At 41.0% G+C, this 21,944-nt stretch overlaps 2 protein-coding genes across 2 annotated transcripts in view; both read right to left on the bottom strand.

Moving 5' to 3' along the window:
• LOC141301395 (troponin I, slow skeletal muscle-like) overlaps positions 1-1,873 on the bottom strand; it is a 2,798-nt gene extending 925 nt beyond the window's left edge. The window contains exons 1-6 of the mRNA XM_073831630.1: positions 1,761-1,873; positions 1,351-1,354; positions 1,168-1,209; positions 901-1,032; positions 741-830; positions 480-653 (exon numbers count right to left, since the gene is read on the bottom strand). Of these exons, the coding sequence (XP_073687731.1) occupies positions 480-653; positions 741-830; positions 901-1,032; positions 1,168-1,209; positions 1,351-1,354; positions 1,761-1,873 (555 nt within the window). The remainder of the gene's footprint in view (positions 1-479; positions 654-740; positions 831-900; positions 1,033-1,167; positions 1,210-1,350; positions 1,355-1,760) is intronic.
• Positions 1,874-6,963: 5,090 nt separating this feature from the next.
• On the bottom strand, positions 6,964-12,077 carry LOC141301267 (troponin I, slow skeletal muscle-like). Its single transcript, XM_073831521.1, has 4 exons — positions 11,958-12,077; positions 7,457-7,546; positions 7,165-7,338; positions 6,964-7,090 (listed from the first exon to the last, which is right to left on the bottom strand). Exons 1-4 carry the CDS (start codon positions 12,060-12,062, stop codon positions 7,004-7,006), a joined length of 456 nt encoding a protein of 151 aa, XP_073687622.1. The 5' UTR covers positions 12,063-12,077; the 3' UTR covers positions 6,964-7,003.
• Positions 12,078-21,944: the final 9,867 nt, after the last annotated feature.

The following is a 21,944-nucleotide window of genomic DNA, read 5'->3' as shown; positions in this document are numbered from 1 at the left end:
TAACAGTGTTAACTGATGGATTGGAGTTGTGTGGATTAGTTGTAGATTATTGTGATGTTTCTTTCAGATGTTGGGACTCTCATTCTGACGGCACCCATTCACTTCAGAGGATCCATTGGTGAGCAAGTGATGTAATGCTAAATTTCTCTAAAATCTGTTTGGGTGAAAAACAAACTCATCTACATCTTAGATGGCCTGAGGGTGAGTACTTTTCCAGCAAATTGTATTTTTTGGTAAACTATTCCTTCGAAAAGGTAATACATTTCTAATACTACACATTTTAGTGCACAGTACTAAATTACACTCCATTATAGAGTGTAAAATAATAAAAGAATAAATTAAGAAAAAAAAACATACAGATTTTATTAAAATAAAAGTCATTTAAATATTATTTCATGTTATTGAATAAAAAAAATTAACACTGAAAAATTAAAGCACTGAAAGACATTAAAGTCAATCTGAGATGTGTTGATTCTTACCTTTTCTTCTTCCTTCTTCACTGTCTTCAGGTTTGCTTTAAAGTCAATGGATTCCTTGTGTTTGGCACCTAGCAGAGCCCCCAGCATGGCATCAGCAGACACCCTCACTCTCTTCAGTGCAGGTCTCTTCATTTTACCCTTCAGCTCAAAGATTTTGCGGTTTAAGTCTGCAATCTACAACAAAAGCATAAGTCAGGGCCATTAAAACGAATGCAACAATTGATTAATAAATAATTGCATTTTTAAAGCAACAAAATGTACCTCAATATCATTTTTGGAAACTTTAGATGCAATGTCATATCGTTCCTCATCAACAACATCAATTTTTTGATGCAGCTCTTTGCACAGATTCTGTAAACAGAGCAATGGAATGTCAGAAGGAATAGTTTCAAAAGAAGACAAAAGATGAAAGAATAACAACCTGTAAGTCCTGAACAGACAGTCCTGACAGATTGAGAGGAGGAACTCTCTCACTGAGTATTCGCTCTCTGTCAATCTTTTTCTGTTCCTTCTCCTCTGCCAGCAATGTGATGGCCTTCTTCAGTAATTTGGTCTGCAGTGCATTCAAATACCAGAAGATGCATGGTCTACATCTCATGTAATAGTCATATTTAGATCAAGGTGATTTGTTCATTACAAATGGTTCTTTTAAAGTCAAGCTCATTTCAGAAACCAAAAATAGACTAACCTTTAAAAATAACCGTCGAGATGCAGAAATCTTGGGCTTTCTCTGAAGAAAAGTGCCAATATGAAACAATATTGTGACTATCACAAATGCTGCAGTGTTCAATTTGATATGAAAATGTAAAAAGTACTTGTAAAATATGTGTTACATATGATTAAACACAGTGTTTTAATGTAAGTTACTCACCGGACTGACAAAGATAGAGCCAGAAGTGAAAACACACATATTTTCAATATATGAATAGATTTATCATTTCTATAATATAGTAAATAATTTCAATAATATAATATTTATAAAAGTTTGAAAATACTTACGCAGATTCAGACATTTTAGTGCCTTTGCTTTTTCCTAAAGACTTACAAATGACAAAATATTTCTTAAAAAAAAAATAAAGACTTGTGTATAAAAACAATATTAAAGTAGACTTTCTAAAAACAGCAAAAGTGCTTAGTGTAGCCATAAAAACATTTACAGTACAGGTATTTGATGTTTTTACATTCTTTTTGTAAATAAAACAAGAAGCTACGCAAGAAAAATCTATAAAGCTATCTAATACACATGAATAGCTAGCCGTGTTATAACCTGAAGGTCCTTACCTCTCAGATGATGGAAGTATGACTGTTTTGGCCACAGGGAAGAAACTTTGCAGATTTATAGATTCGGAAGCACTCGTGAGAGGCTCACTAAAATAGACTACTGTCCACACCATTATTACTGTCAAATGCTTCACATCCCAGGCTGCAGAGTGACGGAGCACATGGTGCTCAAGTGTACTTTATGTTCTCTAGACTAAGGGTGAATCCAACAATACTTCAGCCTTAATGAGACTATATGTGAACATGTTGCCTGACATCATTTACTCTGAACTGGAATGAAGTTTCACGTATGGTTGTTTATTTTGGGGTTGTTTTTTTATTGGTTATACAGTTCGTACTGCATATTTTGGGAAAGGAACAATATCATTGACACATCTAATTTCTTTACAAGAAAATATGAATAATATATCTAATTTAAAAAGGAAAATCTGTCATTATGTTAAAATACTGAGTCATATTTTAATACTTTCATAAAATCTTAACTAATTTAGATCTGAAATCACAGATATTTTCACAACCATCAATAAGGGACCTTAAACATAAAAGAAAAAAGTGATGACTGACATGCTGTGTTTCTTCTCCTTCCTGATATGTTGTTGTAGGCTGCCATCGGGAGGGCAAAAGAAGAACTGCAGCTGTGTTAAATAGGAAGATGTGAAGATAAGTGCTTTTAATTTGAAAAACATTTTACAAGCGATTAAAACATTTAATTTGGATTTACTGCTACATCAGATTCTACTTTCAGCATTCGGTACAGGTCAGCATACATCATTCTTGAGAGGTGGGACAAAACAGGGTGCAAAATTGAAAAAATAAAACTTTGTACTCAGACAAAGGAAACTACATTTAAGTATCTTATATGTACTAAGCTACTGAGCTATGCTTTGATACAACCTCCCAACTTTTCTCTTTTTTAAAAAAAAAATGTGTTTTTTAACTTGGAATGTGTAATATAATTTCAACTTTATCTTTAACAGCTTTCTAGATGTTTTTAACATTTCAAAACACATTCTCATGTTAGTAGACAGATTACACTTTCACATGTGACCAACAATTCCACAACAAATATAAAATATCATAATGAAATATCATCAAAATATTCATCTGACGGAGGTGACAGAACTGACGGAGTTGACACATCTGACGGTGTTGACCAAAACCTGAATTTGTAGTCATTTTAACTATCAAATACATTGAATCAATTAATTACTGTATTAAAACAACCACAACAAACAGTGAGTATGTTATTGTTTATAAAGCTTCTATTCAAGAGTCACATTTAAGTATTTTGATATATTATTGGAACAAAATCTTACGGTGGTGACATCTGACGGTGTTGACAAATTTGCCATTTCTTTCACAAAACAAATGGAGTTCATGTAGTAGACATTTTGTTTTTTTTCTGTTGATGCTAGAGGCTAATGGAACCTGCTTCAGGAGAATAAAATGGTTTAAAGATTTCAAATAATTTTCTCAGAAATTGGATGTTTGGTGTTGACATATCATAGTTGTGACACACGAAATATTAACATTAGAATTAAAATATTCTAAAACTATAAAACTTAGCAGAGCCTGTGTGACATTGATGTACTCTGCAGAAGAGGACTGTGGCAAGGGGGTCCTTTTAGAGTGATAGCCCCTGATATTCCCTGATTTTATTACATTTTAAGTAATGTCTGACGGTGTTGACAAAAAGTGAGGACACACCTTCGAAACCTTATTAAACACACATGTCTGACTGAAAAACAACCTTGCTTTAATATGAGATATTATTAAGTGTTTCCTTTGATAAAACAAGGTCTTTTTCATCATTACAATTTTTTTTAATCCATTTTATAGCATATGAATGAATAAACCCTTCTCTGTGGACACACAGTTTTAGATGTAGTGAGAAGACAATAAGTGTCATAGATTTCACATAATAATGAGCAAATGAAATTGAAGGGGATAATTGTGTTAAATACATTCTATTATTAATCCCCATAGCATTTACAATTGAAAATATGTTTTATTTTTAAAACTAATAGCAGTTATAATTGGTGGACATGTTTTGTCCCATGTCTCAAGAATGACTTGGTAACACTTTACAATAATATTCCATTTGTTAATATTAGTTAAAGAGTTAGTTCACGCAGAAATTAAAATTCTGTCATTAATTACTGACCCTCATGTCGTTCCAAACCTGTAAGACCTTCGTTCATCTTCTAAACACAAATTAAGATATTTTTGATTCTGACCCTGCATAGACAGCAATACAACTACCAGAATTGGGGGTAACGCATTACAAGTACAGTGCCTTGCAAAAGTATTCATTTTTTTCACATTTTGTTTTGTTGCAGTATGTTAAACTGCTTTAAATTAGTTTTACACTCCATACACCGTAATAATGACAAAGCAAAAACCAGATTTTACAAATTTATTAAAAATAAAACACTGAAATAAGTACATTGCATAAGTATTCATACCCTTAACTCAGTACATAGTTGAAGCACCTTTACAGCCTCAAGTCTTTTCGGGTATGATGTGACAAGCAGCTTTGCACATCTGCATTTGGCAATTATCTGCCATTCTTTGCCTCACCTTTTTACCTCTCAAGCTCTGTCAGCTTGGATGGGGGCTGGCAGACATTTTCTAGAGTCCTAGTTGTTCCAATCGTCTTCCATTATGGATAATGGAGGCCACATGCTTCTGTGAACCTTGAATGCAGCAGATTTTTTTCTGAACTCTTCCCTAGATCATTGCCTTAACACAAGTCTGTCACTGAGCTCTACAGGCAGTTATCCTGACCTCAGGACTTGGTTTTTGCTCTGATATGCATTTTCAGCTTTTAAGACCTTTTCTGAGAGGTGTGTGCCTTTCTAAATCATACTCATTCAAATGAATTTGCCACAGTTTAACTCCACTCGAAGTGTAGTAACATCTAGAAGCAATATGAATGCTCATGAGCTAAATTTTGAGTGTCCCAGATAAGGGTATGAATACTTATGCAACGGAATCTTTTCAGTTTTTTATTTCTAATAAACCTTCCAGAGTTGTTACAAACCTGTTTTGTGCTTTGTCATTATGGTGTATGACATGTAGATTGATGTGGGAAAAAAAGTAATTTAAAGCAGTTTAACATAATGCTGCAACAAAACGTGAAAAAAATGAAGGGGTATGAATACTTTTGCAAGGCACTGTAACATGAGTTACGTAATAAGATTACTTTTTTAAAGTAACTAGTAAAGTAACGCATTACTTTTTAATTTACAAGAATATATCTGAGTTACTTTTTGTTTCCTTTATGTATTAAATCCCATTTTATTAACCAATGTTTTTGCTGCTGTCCTTTGTTGATCCAATTCAACCGTACTAACAAGAAAAACTTACTTTAGTTTAACTAACATTTGTGCTTAATTTTTCTCATTGCTGAAGAGAGTTGAACTTCATTTTGATACAGTTCTACTGTACAGACATGAATTTACTTTTCCTTCAGTCTTAGGCTTATTCATTTCACATTTTGGTGTGAAAGGGATTTTACATTTGCTAAAAATCTAACTTTTTATATTAAAAACAAACAAGCAAGCCTGTCCAGATTTAAAAAGTAACGCAAAAGTAAAGTAAAAGTAAAGTAATGCATTAGTTTCCATAAAAAGTAACTAAGTAATGTAATTAGTTACTTTTTTAGGGAGTAACACAATATTGTAATGCATTACTTTTAAAAGTAACTTTCCCCAACACTGACAACTACCACGTTCGAGGCCCAGAATAGTAAGAACATTGATAAAATAGTTCATGTATCATCAGTGGTTCAACTATAATTTTATAAAGCTATGAGAACAAAAATAATTACTTTATTCAACAATTTCTTCTCCTCCATGTCAGTCTTTGACACTTGTTCATGAGAGTAGCAAAACGCATGCATGTGGCTCTGATGTTGAACATCCATCTAATTTAGTTAATCGTCTATATATTCTGGTTTAAAGTAGTAAGGCAAGGCAAAAAAATGCAAGTAATTATATCTGTCGAAATCATTAGACATGTTTACGAAGACTGTTTTATGTACAGAATGTGCCTTACTTTGCTTGTAAACAAGGCGCTATATCAGAACGGTGGCTCCTGCATCAGCAGCACCACATGCATGTGTCAAAAACTGACACAGAAAAAAAAATTGTTGAATAGAGTCTTTTTTTTTTTGTACACAAGAAGTAGCTCTCATAGCTTCATGGACTATTTTATCCATGTCCTTACTAACTTTCTGGGCCTTGAACGTGTCAGTTGTGTTGCTGTCTATGCAGGGTCAGAAGCTCTCAGATTTCATCAAAAATATCTTAATTTCTGTTCTATAGATGACATGAGGGTGAGTAATTAATAACAACATTTTTAGATGAACTAACCCTTCAACAGCATTAGTTAACGTGAAGTAACAAAGACAATTAAGTACTATAAAATGTTAATTTGAGCATTTTCCAAATACCTAAGCTCTGAAGTCAAAAGTGAAACCTAAACTAAACTGAACTAAACAGAACATAACTAAAATGAATAATTTTATTTTTATAACTAAAGTTAATATTTGTGTTGGTCATTGCTACTTAATGCATTAACTAATGTAAATAAATGGCACCTTATTGTAAAGTGTTGTCCTGCATTCTGTTAAACTGATCAGTTAGCCTTAAAATGAAAAGTAAGAAAAATACATTACTGTGAAGCATTATTAGTAATTCCCAAGGCTTTTTTACATTTTGAAAATGTACTTTCTGAAATGCACAAACAAAGATTACATCTTTGACGTCATCTTTGGTTTGGAACTGCTGCCATCTGCAAGACATTTAAAGAGATTTGGCTCAGGCATTATGCTAGTTTCTATCTAACCAAAACCTGTCTTAAGTAGCACAGGTATATTTGTAGCAATAGCCAACAATACATTGTATGGGTTAAAGTTATTGATTTTTCTTTAATGCCAAAAATCATTAGGATATTAAGTAAAGATCATGTTCCATGAAGATATTTTGTAAATTTCCTACCATAAATATATCAAAACTTATTTTTTGATAAGTAATGTGCATTGCTAAGAACTTTAAATGTGATTTTCTCAATATTTTGAATGTTTTGCACCCTCAGAGTTGTATCTCGGCCAAACAAATCATACATCATTGGAAAGCTTATTTTTTTAGCTTTCAGAAGGTGTATAAATCTCAATTTTGACCCTATGACTGTTTTTTTCCAATATATTGAGGGCCCCTGTGATTGTCAGTATTTACCTTTTACTGTCCAGCATCAAACAGCTTCTTCCTGCCCTCCATTCCAGACATGGCCTCTACGTTTTTACGCCAGTCAGTCACCTCTTCTTTCTGTGGAAGGCAAATACAGATCATTTTTGAATATTAGTAATTCTGCCCATTTAAAGTATCGTATCTAGTCTTACCTTCTCCTCTTCTTTCTTCACTGTCTTCAGGTTAGCTTTGAAGTCAATGGACTGTGTGTGTTTGGAACCCAGAAGGACACTTAGCAGTTGTTCAGCCGACAGTTTGACTCTTTTCAGGTTAGGCCTCTTCAGCTTGCTCTTGATCTCATAGATCTTCTGACTCATTTCCTGTATCTTTAGCAACAAAGATCACACAATGCACTTTAACACAAAAGAAGCCAAGTCAGCTGTTTGATTTAATGCTAACAGAACACACTAGCTTCATCAATGGTAACTGTTTTGTTTTTCATACCTCTTTGTCATTTTTGGCCACCTTCATGGCAATGTCATAGCGTTCCTCATCAATCACGTCAATCTTTTGATGCAAATCCTTGCAAAGTTGCTACAGACAAAACACAGTTTTAAAAGGATAGTTAACACTTTCATTAATTACTCACCCTCAAGTCGTTCCAAACCAGTAAGACCAGTTTGTTCATCTTTGGAACACAAATTAAGACATTTTTGGTGAAATCTGGGAGCTTTCTGACCCTGTATAGACAGCAATGCAACTGCCAAGTTCAAGGCCCAGAAAGGTAGAAAGAACATTGTTAAAATAGTCCATGCAACACAGTCCACAGTGACATAAAATAGTCCATGTGACAAGATGAACGAAGGTCTTACGGGTTTGGAACAACATGAGGGTAAGTAAATAATGACAGAATTGTCATTTTTTAGTGAATAAAACCTTAAATAAAAGTCTAATTTAAAAAAAAAAAACGTGTCATCAATCGGCCATAACGAAACTATCATATTTTGCTGATTATTGCCGCTAAAAATGGTCAGTTTTTGTCATGTTTTGGGCTGTACTAACTGGTCGAACCGGCAGAAACATTTAGAGAGTAATAAATCAAGGAAAAGAGTGCAAAACATGTCTGAGAAACAAAAGGCGTTTGTGGTTTGTCAAACTGAACCAGGATTTCCAGGGCAAGAATCTTGAGAACATTCGGGTAAATCTTATCATTTCCCATCAGGTAGGTGAAATGTTAGTCTAATATCTTAATTAATACTGCTCGTACGCATCTTTACCACCTATTAACTTTAGTTTGTCAAAATATTGTGCTTTTTCCTGCTTGCTAACAGAGGTGTCAAGTAACGAAGTACAAATACTTCGTTACCTTACTTAAGTAGAAATTTTAGGTATCTATACTTTACTGGAGTAATTATTTTTCAGATGACTTTTTACTTCTACTCCTTACATTTTCAAGCAATTATCTGTACTTTCTACTCCTTACATTTTAAAAATAGACTCGTTACTCCTATTTCTTTTCGGCTCAATTGTGTTCATTCATGTCATCGTTCAAAAAAGAAGAAACTATCCAGATAAATTACGCCATCCACATGAATTTGGTTGTGGTTGGATGAGAAGTATAAACATATCCCATTCCACACATCCCATTTTGAAAACATTACAATAGTTATATGTTTTTTTTTATTGTTTTCTTGTGACGATATCTATAGTCAGTTAATATCTGGATTTTAAGCAAAAATGTATTTCTTTATAAATGTTAAATTGTAATTCATTTTAATTGGACAAAAATGTTAATTCCGTAAGAGCCTGATTAAGGATAAATATCAGTGCCTTATAAATAAGTACCCTGGAAATCCAGAGGTCTCGCGAGAGATTAGGGTCTGGATTTTTCCAGGCTAATAAATAAAGTGTTTACTACACATATTAAAGTTCTTAAAGGGACAGTTCACCCAAAAATAAAAATTGTCATTATATTAGTGGTGGGCATAGATTAATTTTTTTAATCTAGATTAATCTAGATTAAATCTTGAAATTAATCTAGATTAATCTAGATTAAAATGGCTAATTTGAAGGCATTCAGAATATGTGTGCTACCCAAATAATGACTAAAAGTAAGTCTTTGAGAACGGGTTTCTCAAGCCAGGTGGCGCATTAGACCAGGCGCTCATCTCCTGTTTCCAAAATGCATCACAAACTGCTTGACAATTGCATTTACAACACAATTAACTATACAAACTTGTGGAACCAATTACTTCTGCGCAAAATGCTGTACGACGTGCGCGTTCCCGTAAAATACACAGGCGCGCGGGTATGGATAGCCTATCTGCGTGCATAGTCTTCCAATAAACTGCGTTGCTTTTAGAAGCTTCAATTCAGTTGTTGCATATAGTTTAATGTCTTTATTTCGTGATTATCAAAGTAAATTATAACTCAAACTTGAGATTTTACTGGGGCACAGCAGATTTTCACTGGGTCACGTGCCCCAGTAAAAAGGGTCTAGCAACGCACGCACCTGCCCTGAAGCGTCTTCATAACTGCATCCCTGGCTGTATCCGAAATCGCCCCCTATACCCTATTCACTATTCCCTACATTAGTCCACTCGTACAGTTCACTTGAAGGAGTGAATGAAAACGAGTGAGCGAATTCGGACACTAAGTGCAGCGGAAGGACTGCCGCTGTTTAACAATCATTTAAAACGGACAGTTCGAGTAGTAAGATTAAAGGATTTATCTTGAACTATGTCAAGGAGTTTATGTATAAACCTTGGTTAAACAATTTAATAATCAATTTACAACAAATTTGTACCTGTGTTGTACGCTGCATTACGCAGTGGACGAGCGCGTTGTAAAATGAACAGATGATTCAGCTGCGGGCGCCATCATCTGGAGAGACGCGGGAATTCAGTCGGTGCGCGACTCTCACAGTGCATTATGGGTTATCTCTAGCTGTTGAGCGTACATCGGTTGTACACTCGTTTTTGCGGTGCATTGTGGGATTGAATGAGTGCACTCGAGAACGTCCACTATGGTTTCGAACACCACTTAAAATGGCTGTCCCCTCAAATAGTGCCCTATTTGAGGGTATAGGGGGTGATTTCGGATACAGCCCATGCTGTGCGTCTCATTTGATGTGGTAATTTCACAGAAGTTGAAGACTCGTTCTCGCCCCCTACAGTGCAATTCGACTAGGTATACGTCATCCGCGCTAAAATATCAAAGAGAGAGTCATCATATCTTGCGTAGTTTAGACCCAGCTCCCAACCGAACTTTGAGAATAGATTAACGGCGATATTTTTTTTATCGCGCGATATGAGCGATAACGGCCCACCACTACATTATATACAACATCATGTAATTTTAATCCTGTATGAACTTCTTCATTCTTCTGTGGAACATAAAGGAATATACTCTGAGAAATTCAAAAATTTTGTCTTTAGAGTAGAGATCAAGGGTAAATGAATATCTTTGGTTACATTCTACAAAATGTCTTTTGTGTTCTACAAAAGTAATTTTTACAGAATTTATTAGCAATAAATGTCCTGCATTCTAGCTCAAAATCAGTGCTTTACTGCATGCATTTCTATGTGACAAAAATGCATTATTCATTTGTTGCATTTGAATTCAGTATCTATCATTATTTGATTCTGTCCTGTTTTATTCATACATTTATTTACTTCAATTAAAGGCCCTATAACCCAAACAAAACTCACGGGGGAACTTGTGGGCTGGATTTGTCCAAGGCCAAATTTTAACCCCAGTCCAGCCCTGCACTCCAGCAAGGATATAGCCAGTGTCCGGGTCATTACTCAAAAAAGATTATTTCTTCCAAGATATTATTTCTCCACTACAAGCTTATTTATCAAACGGGTGCTTTCTCTTCATCCTCTGCAAATGAAGCTACAGTAGGTAGTTTGGTAGAGGGATGTTTGAATAAATTAGCGCTTGCGATTGACAACGCGATTGACAATGTTGTGATAACACAATACTTATAGTCAGCAACTAGTCATCATATCTCCCGCTTCGTGAAACACGTTAATGCTCAGTAGTACACATTTATGGTTCTTTAATGTATTTGCATTGTAATAAAATGCATTTACTTTCATTGGGCATATATGCGGCTGAAACAGGTAGCCTAGTGCATCACAAATTTTTCAACATTAACATTTTAATATAACATAGTCACTATGGCCTTTAGAAATGTTTTTTGGGGAGGTGGGGTAGTGCACAATAGGCCCCTGTGGCACGGCCCAATCTTTTGTCCTTAATGGCATTTTTTTCCCCTTACATTACTTTTCCTTTTTTACTTTAAGTAGTTTTGAAACCAGTACTTTTATACTTTTACTTGAGTAAAAAGCTTGAGTTGATACTTCAACTTCTACAAAAGTCTTTTTAAATCCTAGTATCTATACTTCTACTTGAGTAATGAATGTGAATACTTTTGACACCACTGCTTACTAAGTCCTTCTCTTTATGATTTAGCAGCTTCCACACATTTCCCATAGGTTTAGACAGCATAAATTAGCAGAACAACGTATTCAGTAGTACATTAACCGTGCAATCCATGCTGTTGTTTACATCCGAGTATCGCCAAAATGGCAACGCATTCGGGTAATATTGAGTTCTTCCAAGAGGCATTCGCTTGAAAACTTTTGTGTTGGAAATACTATGAGATAGGAGGGAACAATACAGTTTTTCTCTTGGGAACGCAATAATTTTTCAAGAGAACGCAAAACATGAAGATATGATATTTTTGCGTTTTCCCGAGAAACGTTTGCATTTAACGCGAACGAACGCAAAGCATCGCGTGTCAACGTAAAAGTTTTGCGCGCGAATGCAAACGAGTAGAAATATATTCTTTCCTGATATTTTTTTTTTCCATCACCATGTCCTCTAGGAAGGTTACGAGGGTGAGTAATTGATGATAGAGTTTTCTTTTTTTAGGTTAACGACTCCTTTAACTTTTATAAAGGGAGATAAATGGCCCATTCAAATCATTTAATTGTACCTGTAATTCCTGTACTGACAGACCGGAAAAATTGAGCGGAGGAACTCTCTCACTGAGCACTTGCTGCCTCTCGTTTTCTTTATCCTGCTTCTCCACTATCAGCATTTCCAGTGCTGTTTTCAGCAGTCTTATCTTCAGGATGGCAGGTCCATTGTTGTCATATCAAAGCAAAAAGTTACAATTTTTCTTATCAATGTAGATTAGAATCTTTCTACTTAAGCACACGAAGTAACCAGCAAACTGTGTGTATGTGGGCTATGTTGTCAGCAGGTGGCGCTCACCTTCAAGCCCAGCCGACGAGCTGAAGTGATCTTGGGTTTTGGCTTTGGTTGGGGGCTTAGGTCGGTTGAAGCATCCAATGGAGTATAGATAGAAGAGAATGTTAATAGAGACATATGACAGTTATCATAATTCATAAATAGCTGGTTATTATTACTGATGAAGGTGGAGATACTCACGCGACAGACATCCTTCTGTAGTCCTTACTTGTCTGTGAAATCAAATAACTGTTTTAAACTTCTTTACTATAAAAAAAATTAGGAAATTAATGTTTTTAAAGAAGTCTCTTCTGCTCACCAACCTTGCATTTATTTGGTCCAAAGTACAGCAAGAACAGTACAATTTTAAAATATTTGTACTATTGTTTTCTATTTGAATATATTTTAAAACGTAATATATTCCTGTCACATGATCCTTCAGAAATCATTCTAATATGCTGATTTGCTGTTCAATAAACATTTATTATTATGAATATTTAAAACAGTTGAGTAAATTTTTTTAAGGATTCTTTGATTAATAGAAAGATCTAAAGATCAGCATTTATCTTAAATAAAAAGCTTGGAGTCAGTATAATTTTATTTTTGGGAAAGAAATGATAAAAATGAATACTATTATTTAGCAAAGATGCTTTAAATTGATCGATATTGATGATAAAGACATTTGTGACCCTGGACCACAAAACCAGTCTTAAGTCGCTGGGGTATATTTGTAGCAATAGCCAAAAATACATTGTATGGGTCAAAATTTTTCTTTTATGCCAAAAATCATTAGGAAATTAAGTAAAAATCATGTTCCATGAAGATTTTTTGTAAGATTTCTACTATAAATATATCAAAATGTAATTTTTGATTAGTAATATGCATTGTTAAGAACTTAATTTGGACAACTTTAAAGGTGATTTTCTCAATATTTTGATTTTTTTGCACCCTCAGATTCCAGATCTTCAAATAGATGTATCTCGGCCAAATATTGTCCAATCCTAACAAACTATATATCAATAGAAGGCTTATTTATTGAGCTTTCATATGATGCATACATCTCAGTTTTGTAAAATTCAACCTTATGACTGGTTTTGTGGTCCAGGGTCACATTTATGTAATGTTACAAAAGATTTCTATTTCAGATAAATGCTATTCTATTCTTCTACGCATGCTGTTTTCAACATAATAATAATAAAATGTTTGAGCAGCAAATACCTTTATATGTGACCCTGGACCACAAAACCAGTCATAAGGTTAAATTTTACAAAACTGAGATATATACATCATTTGAAAGCTCAATAAATAAGCTTTCTATTGATGTATGGTTTGTTAGGATAGGACAATATTTGGCCGAGATACATCTATTTGAAAATCTGAAATCTAAGGGTGCAAAAAATCAAAATACTGAGAAAATCACCTTTAAAGTTGTCCAAATTAAGTTCTTAGCAATGCATATTACTAATCAAAAATTACATTTTGATAGGTTTACAGTAGGAATTTTACAAAAAATCTTCATGGAACATGATCTTTACTTAATTTCCTAATGATTTTTGACATAAAAGAAAAATCAATAATTTTGACCCATACAATGTATTTTTGGCTATTGCTACAAATGTACCCCAGCGACTTAAGACTGGTTTTGTGGTCCAGGGTCACATATATTAAAAAATACCTCTATATAATAAAATATATTCAAATAGAAAACAGTTATTTTAAATAGTAAAAAAATATTGCAAAATTGTACTATTTTCTCTGTATATTGAATCAAATAAATGCAGGCTTGGTGAGCAGAAGAGACTTCTGTAAAAAAAAAAAACATTAAAAACTTACTGTTCAAAAACATTTGACCGGTAGCTTTATATTATTATTCAATTAGTCTTAGTTAACAATAACGTCTAGGTTACGAAGGTAACCCACGTTCCCCGAAGGAGGGAACGGAGACGTTACATTGGGATCTCGCCTGAGAGACCGATCATCTCTGAGCCTTATATAAAAAAGGCCAATTGCAAATTGGCGAGTGGACGTGCGCGTCGGCCACTCCCCCGCACATGCGGGTATATAAGAAGGCGGCGCGCATCACTCAAACAGGTTTTCGCTGAAGAGCCGTCAAGCCGGCGTCAGCGCGACGCCAGGGACGTGGCAGGGGAATGTAACGTCTCCGTTCCCTCCTTCGGGGAACGTGGGTTACCTTCGTAACCTAGACGTTACCCCTTCAGTCGAATCACTTCGACGTTACATTGGGAACAAGCCCATGGAAAAGGCCACGACCCTGACGCCGCGTTACGCAACAACTTCACGTGCTGACAAGTATACGTGCCGGCAGGCGAAGTGTAACGTAACCTTCCCAACGCCCTGGGGCCCAATAAGGGGGGCCCACCAGGGATGCCAGTTGTACTGAAGCATGGGTTGGGGGGGCGGAGCACATGAAATTCTACATGTGGAAATAAGAATAATTCAATATATCCATAAAGGTTTTTAGGGATACACGAGGGAAACAGCGGTCTCCTCCGCTGGAATAAATAAAAACTAAGCCACAACCTGCGGGGCGAAGGAGACCCAGGCAGGATCACAGTGCAGGACTACTCCGCGCCTAGCCCTGACTGCGGGGCAGGAGGACCCAGGGTTCGCCGGAGGGAACATTCTGGGAAATAGCGCACGGATCCACGTGGGAATGGCGCAGCAAGCCGACACCAGCCGGTCTTCCCGCTCACCTGTGAGTCCTTATGTTAGGACACGGGAGAACGGCCTCTACGCAAGGTTGGAGAACCAAGCGAAGGTAGGGTGTCGCCCAGCCCGCAGCTTCCGGTTTATACATCTGCTGGTGAGGTGCCATGAACCAAGGATCACGGCTGTCCCTGGGTATAACAGGGAGAGGCATCTACCACCATTTAGCCAACCTCAGTTCGGGGAGCATTCCCTTTCTGCTGAATCCCGAGGCAGATGAAGCTGCTGGTGCGGCTGAAGTGCCGAGTGATTCAGTCTCACATATTTAACGACACAACATAGCACGACTGGGTCTGCCTCCTCCAGGGCAGAGCTTGCAGGTCCACCACCTGATCGCGGAAAGGCGTGGTGGGGACCTTGGGCACCGGGCCGGGGTCTCGACGGTAACGTGGAAGACGCCGGGCCCGAATTCTCGACACACTTTGCTGGCAGAAAAGCTTGTAGGCCCTCTTAATGGGAGCCAGGGCAGTCAGGAGCGCTGTCTTAATGACAGGAATTTTAGCTCGACTGAGGCCAGTGGCTCCAATGGAGCGACCCGCGGCCCTGAAGGCGACGGGGAGGTCCAAGAGGTATGAGGTGCGTGCTAAGCACCTCTGAGGAACCTGAGCTTGTCGGTAACCTACCCTCTTAAAGGAAGCCAGGGCAGTCAGGAGTGCTGTCTTAATGACAGGAATTCTAACTCGACTGAGGCCCGAGGCTCCTAAGGAGCAACCCGCGGCCCTGAAGGGCGACGGGGGGGTCCCAGAGGGTATGAGGCGTTACTTGACAGAGAAAACTTGTAGGTCTCCTGCCCTCTTAACGGGAGCCAGGGCGGTCAGGAGCGCTGTCTTGATGACAGTAATGCTAGCTCGACTGAGGCCAATGGCTCAATTGGAGCGTCCCGCGGCTCTGAAGGCGACGGGAAGGCCCCAAGAGGGTGTGGGGTGCGTTCTGGGCACCTCTGGGAAACCTCACGGCCAGTGAATGCTTACCTACTTAGCTCCATCTACTGCATGTGATACGCGGCGAAGCAGCGGCATATACTTAAAGAGTGAGGGGACAGTCTGCGCTCAAACTCTCCTGCAGGAAGGGAAGCATACTGCAACTGTGTAACTCTGTGGAAAGCCAGCAAATAGACCTCATCTCAGTGCGAGCCTGCCTCTAGTCAAGGGAGCTCGGACTGAGTGATAATTGTATCACGGCCTGAGAAGACCGGAGAGGTCTGGGTGTCATACCGTGCCCTGCAGGGAGGGACTGCCGCGAGGGAACGGTTACTAGACCTGAGTCCGGGTGGGCCATTCTTGTAGCGCAACCAACAGACTTACTCCTCGTCCTCCCTGGACTTGCACAGAGTCTGTGCAAGGAGGCTCACTGGGGAAGGGCGTACTTGGGCCCCGGAGGTCAGCTGAGTGCCAGCGCTACTCTGAAGGAGGCAGCTGGCAGTGAGAGCAATCGGGGGCGAGCGGATGTGGCTGGCCTACCGATATGCTCCAAACTAGCTGCGTCACGGGGTGGAGTCGCCATCCTGCAGGTGGTGGACTGCCGTGAGAGCCGATAGGCTGCACGGTTGAGTTTACCTGCTTCAAGTGAATGGCAAGTAGCAAAATGTGCCACGTACTCCCTGGGAGCAGATGGAGAGGCTGTAAGCCTCTGTCGTACATGGCAACCCAACCCGTGGTAAGCCACGGGCTGGCTTGTCGGCCAAACTGCGGGAAAACGCCAGTCCGGAGTGGGCCGAGATGCCATGCCCATCCTGGGACTCGATCGTGCTGAAGCGGTCTCACATGAACAAGCTTAGCGGCTCTTAGCGGCTAGAGCTGTCATGTGCCCCAGGAGCCTCAGTTGAGAGGACCGCTATGTTGTGCCTGATTGACTCAGGAACTACAGCACTGACTGCGCGCTCTAGTGTAGTAAGGCGGGCTGTCTTAAGGACCGAGTCAGGCTCCCGACCGAGGAAACGAATTCCCTCGGTTGGCCTGAAGGACCAGATGGCGGGGGTGCCGAGGCACCAAGTCCCTATGTTCGCACAACGGAACTCACGAGTGGGCTGGTAAAGCACCAGTCGAAGAGACGGTTGAAGACGCGAATACCTGTCTGCCGAAAAGGGGACAGGGGAGCTCCCATAGCCTAAAGAAGGCAGGAAGGAGAGGGACTAGCCAAATGGAAGCACCTAGCGCTGAGCGCTCGACCCCCGGGGCAGACCGCCGGAGGGGTGTGCGCCGGGGAAGATCGAGACGAGACAGCGGGTGCCCTTCAGGCAGATGGCTGCAACCCAGCCCTGGAGACGGAAACATAGCTGTATGTGCTTCGTCGTGAGCGAGTGTGCCGACAGCCTGAAAGGGATCGGGACAGAGCTCCATCCAGGGCGGGTATTAACCCACCACACTAACTGGACACGTGAAGTCGAGACTGAAAGGTCCCGACCTCGTCCCGGGGGAGGGACAGGCTGGATCGCGTCCTTCGCCAGTAGGAACGCGACCTCCGCAAGCAGAACAGAGGCACGCCTGCCCGAATAAGAAAGTAAGGGGTACCTCTGAGTCTGGGCGGACGCCTGGGGCCGGGCCGTACCGTCCGTATCAACCATCGTAGTGGTATCAAGGGAACGTTGACCGACGTGACCGTGGTGGGGCAGCCTAGGGGGAGACAGGGAAGGAGACAGAACCCAGAAGGATGAACGTCCTGGAGAAGTGTCTAACTGCACTAAGCAGTGCTTACCTTCTTCCCTGGATCCCGCGCTGGCGAAGGCCGGCCGCGAGTCTGGTTCCGAGGAGTGTAAGTGCTGCTCAGAAGGAAACTCGAGGCCGAAGCCAGAGGTGAGAAATTTGCTCTTTTTGAGAAAAAGTGGGTACCGTCGACGAAAGCCGACGGCAGCATTGAAGTACACAGTGGCTCCCGGCCCTCCACCGGGAGCGGGGAGCGTAGATTGTTAGCATCCCCTAAGGAGCAGTCTCAATCACCTCTGGAGGCCCGCGTCAGGGACGTTTCGCAGTTTTCTTGCGGGTGTTTCGGGCCGATCCCTGTGCCGCGGGCGGCGCCACTCTCCTGCGGCTGGCTCTGCGCTTGCGGGCCCTTCTCGCCGACCTGGCGTCGTGGGCCTCCGCGGTGGGGCGAGCCGTAGATGTTGCGGCCGCAGGAGGGCGCCCTCGGCGACGTGCAGGCGGAGGCGGTGCCTCCGGCGGCGGGATGGAAGCATCGCGGCGGGGCAGGATGTGAAACGCCTCCGTCTGTCTCTGGGCTGCCGAGAACTGCTGGGCAAAGTCCTCGACAGAGTCGCCGAATAGGCCCCTCTGGGAGATGGGAGCGTCGAGAAAGCGTGCTTTGTCGGCATCTGCCATCTGGGCCAGAGAGAGCCACAGGTGTCGCTCCTGGACCACAGCCGTGGACATCACCTGACCAAGGGCCCGCGCCGCGACCTTCGTCGCACGAAGGGCGAAGTCGGTGGCAGCGCGGAGTTCCTGCATCGTACCTTGGTCGGGACCACCCTCGTGCAGCTGTTTCAACCCCTTGGCCTGGTAGACCTGCAGGGTTGCCATCGCATGCAGGGCCGAGGCGGCCTGGCCCGCAGCGTGAAAAGCGCGGCCCGCAAGGGCGGACGAGCGCTCACACGCCTTGGACGGGAGACGCGGCCGGCCCCGCCAGGTGGCAGCGCCACGCGGGCAAAGTTGCACCGCCATAGCGCGCTCGACCTGGGGAACCGACGCATACCCCCTGGCCGCCCCGCCATCAAGGGTGGCGAGGGGAGAGGAGCCGGGCAGCGGGCGAGATGAAAAGGGCGCCCGCCAGGTCTTAACCAGCTCCTCGTGCACCTCCGGGAAGAATGGCACCGGGGGAGGGCGAGGCGATGCCGCCGGAGCCGTCCCCAGGAACCAGTCGCCCAGCCGAGAAGGATCGGCCGAGGCCGATGGAGTAACCTCCAGGCCGATCCCCCTGGCGGCTCGGAGGAGCATAGCCGAGAGCTCGGAGTCTGCCTCCGACGGGGCAGCAACCGCGGAGGGGCGCCGCGCCGCCGGAAGAGCGTCCTCACCCCCTGACTCTCCCTCTGACGCAGCGTCAGACATCTCTTCCTCCTGAGGAGCGCCAAAGGAGACGCCCAGCCCGGCTGGCGGGGAAGCGTACTGCTTTGGCATCTCGACGGGGGTATGCTGGCGGGCGGAAGACCGCAGGGCTTTTGGAGCCGGCGGAACGTTCGGCACCGACTCGAAATTCCCCCTCGTGCCTCGCCACAGCGGCGGAAAAATTCCGCAGGCCGTGGGGCGCGAAGGGGGGCCTGCCCGCGAGCGAGCGGCGAGTCCTCAGCATTCCCATGGTCATGCTTTCGCAATGAATGCATGAACCATCCGTGAAAGCTGCCTCAGCATGTTCGATGCCCAGACATGTGAAGCAGCTTTCATGTCCGTCCAGTGAGGTGAGGAAACTGCCACACCCAGAAGCGCACGGCCGGAAAGCCATTCTGAAAAGAACGTCTTTACACAGCCGTGAGAAATTGCTCTTTTAGTCCCGGTCTGCCCAGGGAGGAAACCGCGGCACCACTGTGCACTCAATGGGGCTTGCTCGCTGGAACGCAGGAGGCTTTTATGGCCGTGAAAACGGCCGCCCGCGGGACCCCGCTGGCGGCGCCGAGAAATTCACTCTTTTAGTTTGTCTCTTTCAATCGGCGCACACCAGCAGAGAGAGCAGCAGGAACGTGAAGTTTTCCTTTTTCTTCAGGAGAGAAGGCTTGAGCATACCGGCTCTGAAAGCGAAAGTCTGTTTGAGTGATGCGCGCCGCCTTCTTATATACCCGCATGTGCGGGGGAGTGGCCGACGCGCACGTCCACTCGCCAATTTGCAATTGGCCTTTTTTATATAAGGCTCAGAGATGATCGGTCTCTCAGGCGAGATCCCAATGTAACGTCGAAGTGATTCGACTGAAGGGGTAACAACACTGATCCTATGGTTGTCTGGTATATTGTTTTGATCTGACACAGAAAAAAGTTTTATTTGAAATATAAAGTCATTTAAAGAGAACATTGGAACCATATGATGTCTTATTGCAAGTCACTGTTATCACTTTTAAGATGCATTAGACATAAGTTGACAACCATATGCAAACATATTTAATCATATTTAAAATTTAACAGTCTGGCAACTTCTTTAAAATGAGTAAAAAGTCCAGAAAACTGTTTAATAAGCACAGCAAAAATAAATAAAAAGTCTTCAATAAGTAAAAATCTCAAAACCCACTTTCTATATTTAATATAATGTGTATCATTTCTGCACATTAACCTTGAAGGATCATGCATAAATTGATAAATTCGTCAGTGACAATGGTAATCAGACCCTTTAATCCATCCGTTTGACCTGTTAGTCCTCTTCACAGCGGTAGGAGTTCTGTGCATAGCGTCTGTGAGTTTTAGCATAGGTGAAAATCGTCCAGGATTGTCACCAATTTGAGAGACATCTGAATAGCACAATGCAGCTGTGCCCAGTTTCTTGAACCAGTTTTGAATAGATAATAAATAAATATTGTACTATCACAGCTAATATAATCTATAAACCCTTTTAACAACTGAATACCGATGCATTTGCAATCAAAACCAACCAAACACATAGCAGTTAACATATTATGACCATTGAAAAACACATACCTGCTAGAAGAAGAAAAGACAGGAGTGTGAGTTAACTGGCTGACCGTGGAAAGAAAAAAAATCTGTGAATTTATAGTTTCAGCACCCATGGGAACATCTGAAATAGACCCCTAAAATAGACCCCACTCTACTGACATTTACTGTTCACACAGTAAACTAGCGTAGTAAACTTTCATTTGGACAGAGACAGCTATGCAGTGTGGTCAAAACCACACTAATGACAAGGTCAAAGGTCTAAAAGTGATGCTAGCTAGTATGAGAGTAAATTAAGTAAACTGCAATAAGCATTTTGAACTTATTAAGGTGCAACTATCTTGTACTCGCAATAGAAACACATGAGATGTCAGATAACAATAAAAAGAGTGAAGTGGAAATAACAAATTTCGAATAGTTTTTGAGATCTATATGCAATTCCAGTTAATTGCAATATGATATTATGCCATGACAGATATCTCACGAACGTGATAATTTCCATACACATTAAGCGAGCAATACCTGGCAGGAGGTGATGTGGTATAAATCATTTCTTGGGTTAGAGGACAGCGAGCAGGTGGAAGCACTGTCTTATTGTAATGTGAGCTGCCTTCGTCACACCTCATTCTCCCTGAGAGGTGACACTCCAAGAGATATGTAGTGAATTACCACCTGCCATGTGTCCTGGATTTATTTTTAGGCATTATGGCCAGATGATGGGAAGCCAAATGCAAGAAGTCCTTGTCTTTAAATGGCTTTATACACTCTCTGAAAAAAAATATTCAAAAGCTGCCACTGGGGCAATAACTAGGTAGGAATATGTACACTTAAAGTACTAATATGCAGCTTTAAGGTCCCAATATGGACTCTTTAGATACAAAGGTGTATCTTTTGAAAATGATCACAGCTTTTGTACCTATTTTTCTAAAAGCATATTCATATGAAAACTGAAATATGCAGTTTTTATTTGTATTTTTTATTATTTTTTTCTGGATGGCAATATAATTGCAGGTGGCCCTTTAAGAGATCAAGAATAGAATAAAAAAAATATCTGCACAATTATATTTAAGCTACAGGTTTTGTTGTTGTTGTTTGTTTGTTTGTGTGTGTGTGTGTAGTCGAGTTACAGTCTTCATCTCTCTTCTCTGTCATGACGTTTATCCATGTGATGAAAAAATGTGGGCTGGGACTTTTTTTGTCCACCGGGAATTGCTTGGGTCATTGTATCAGTGTTTGTTTATTGTTTCGATCCCATGAGAGCGACAGTTTTCCGTCACAAAGTAAAAAGAAAAATTGCGCAATTCTGATATTGTATCTCACAGTCTGTTTTTTTCTTCTTCTCAGATATACCTCTTTCACAGACAAGGCTTAAAACTAATCCCAGACTAAAATGTAAGTCTGAGCTGTTTCAACTGAAAGAAACT

This window comes from Garra rufa, chromosome 25, assembly GCF_049309525.1.
Source record: "Garra rufa chromosome 25, GarRuf1.0, whole genome shotgun sequence".
Taxonomy (NCBI): domain Eukaryota; kingdom Metazoa; phylum Chordata; class Actinopteri; order Cypriniformes; family Cyprinidae; genus Garra; species Garra rufa.
The sequence above is the reverse complement of the archived record's forward strand: the minus strand, read 5'-3'. Positions and strand labels throughout refer to the sequence as shown.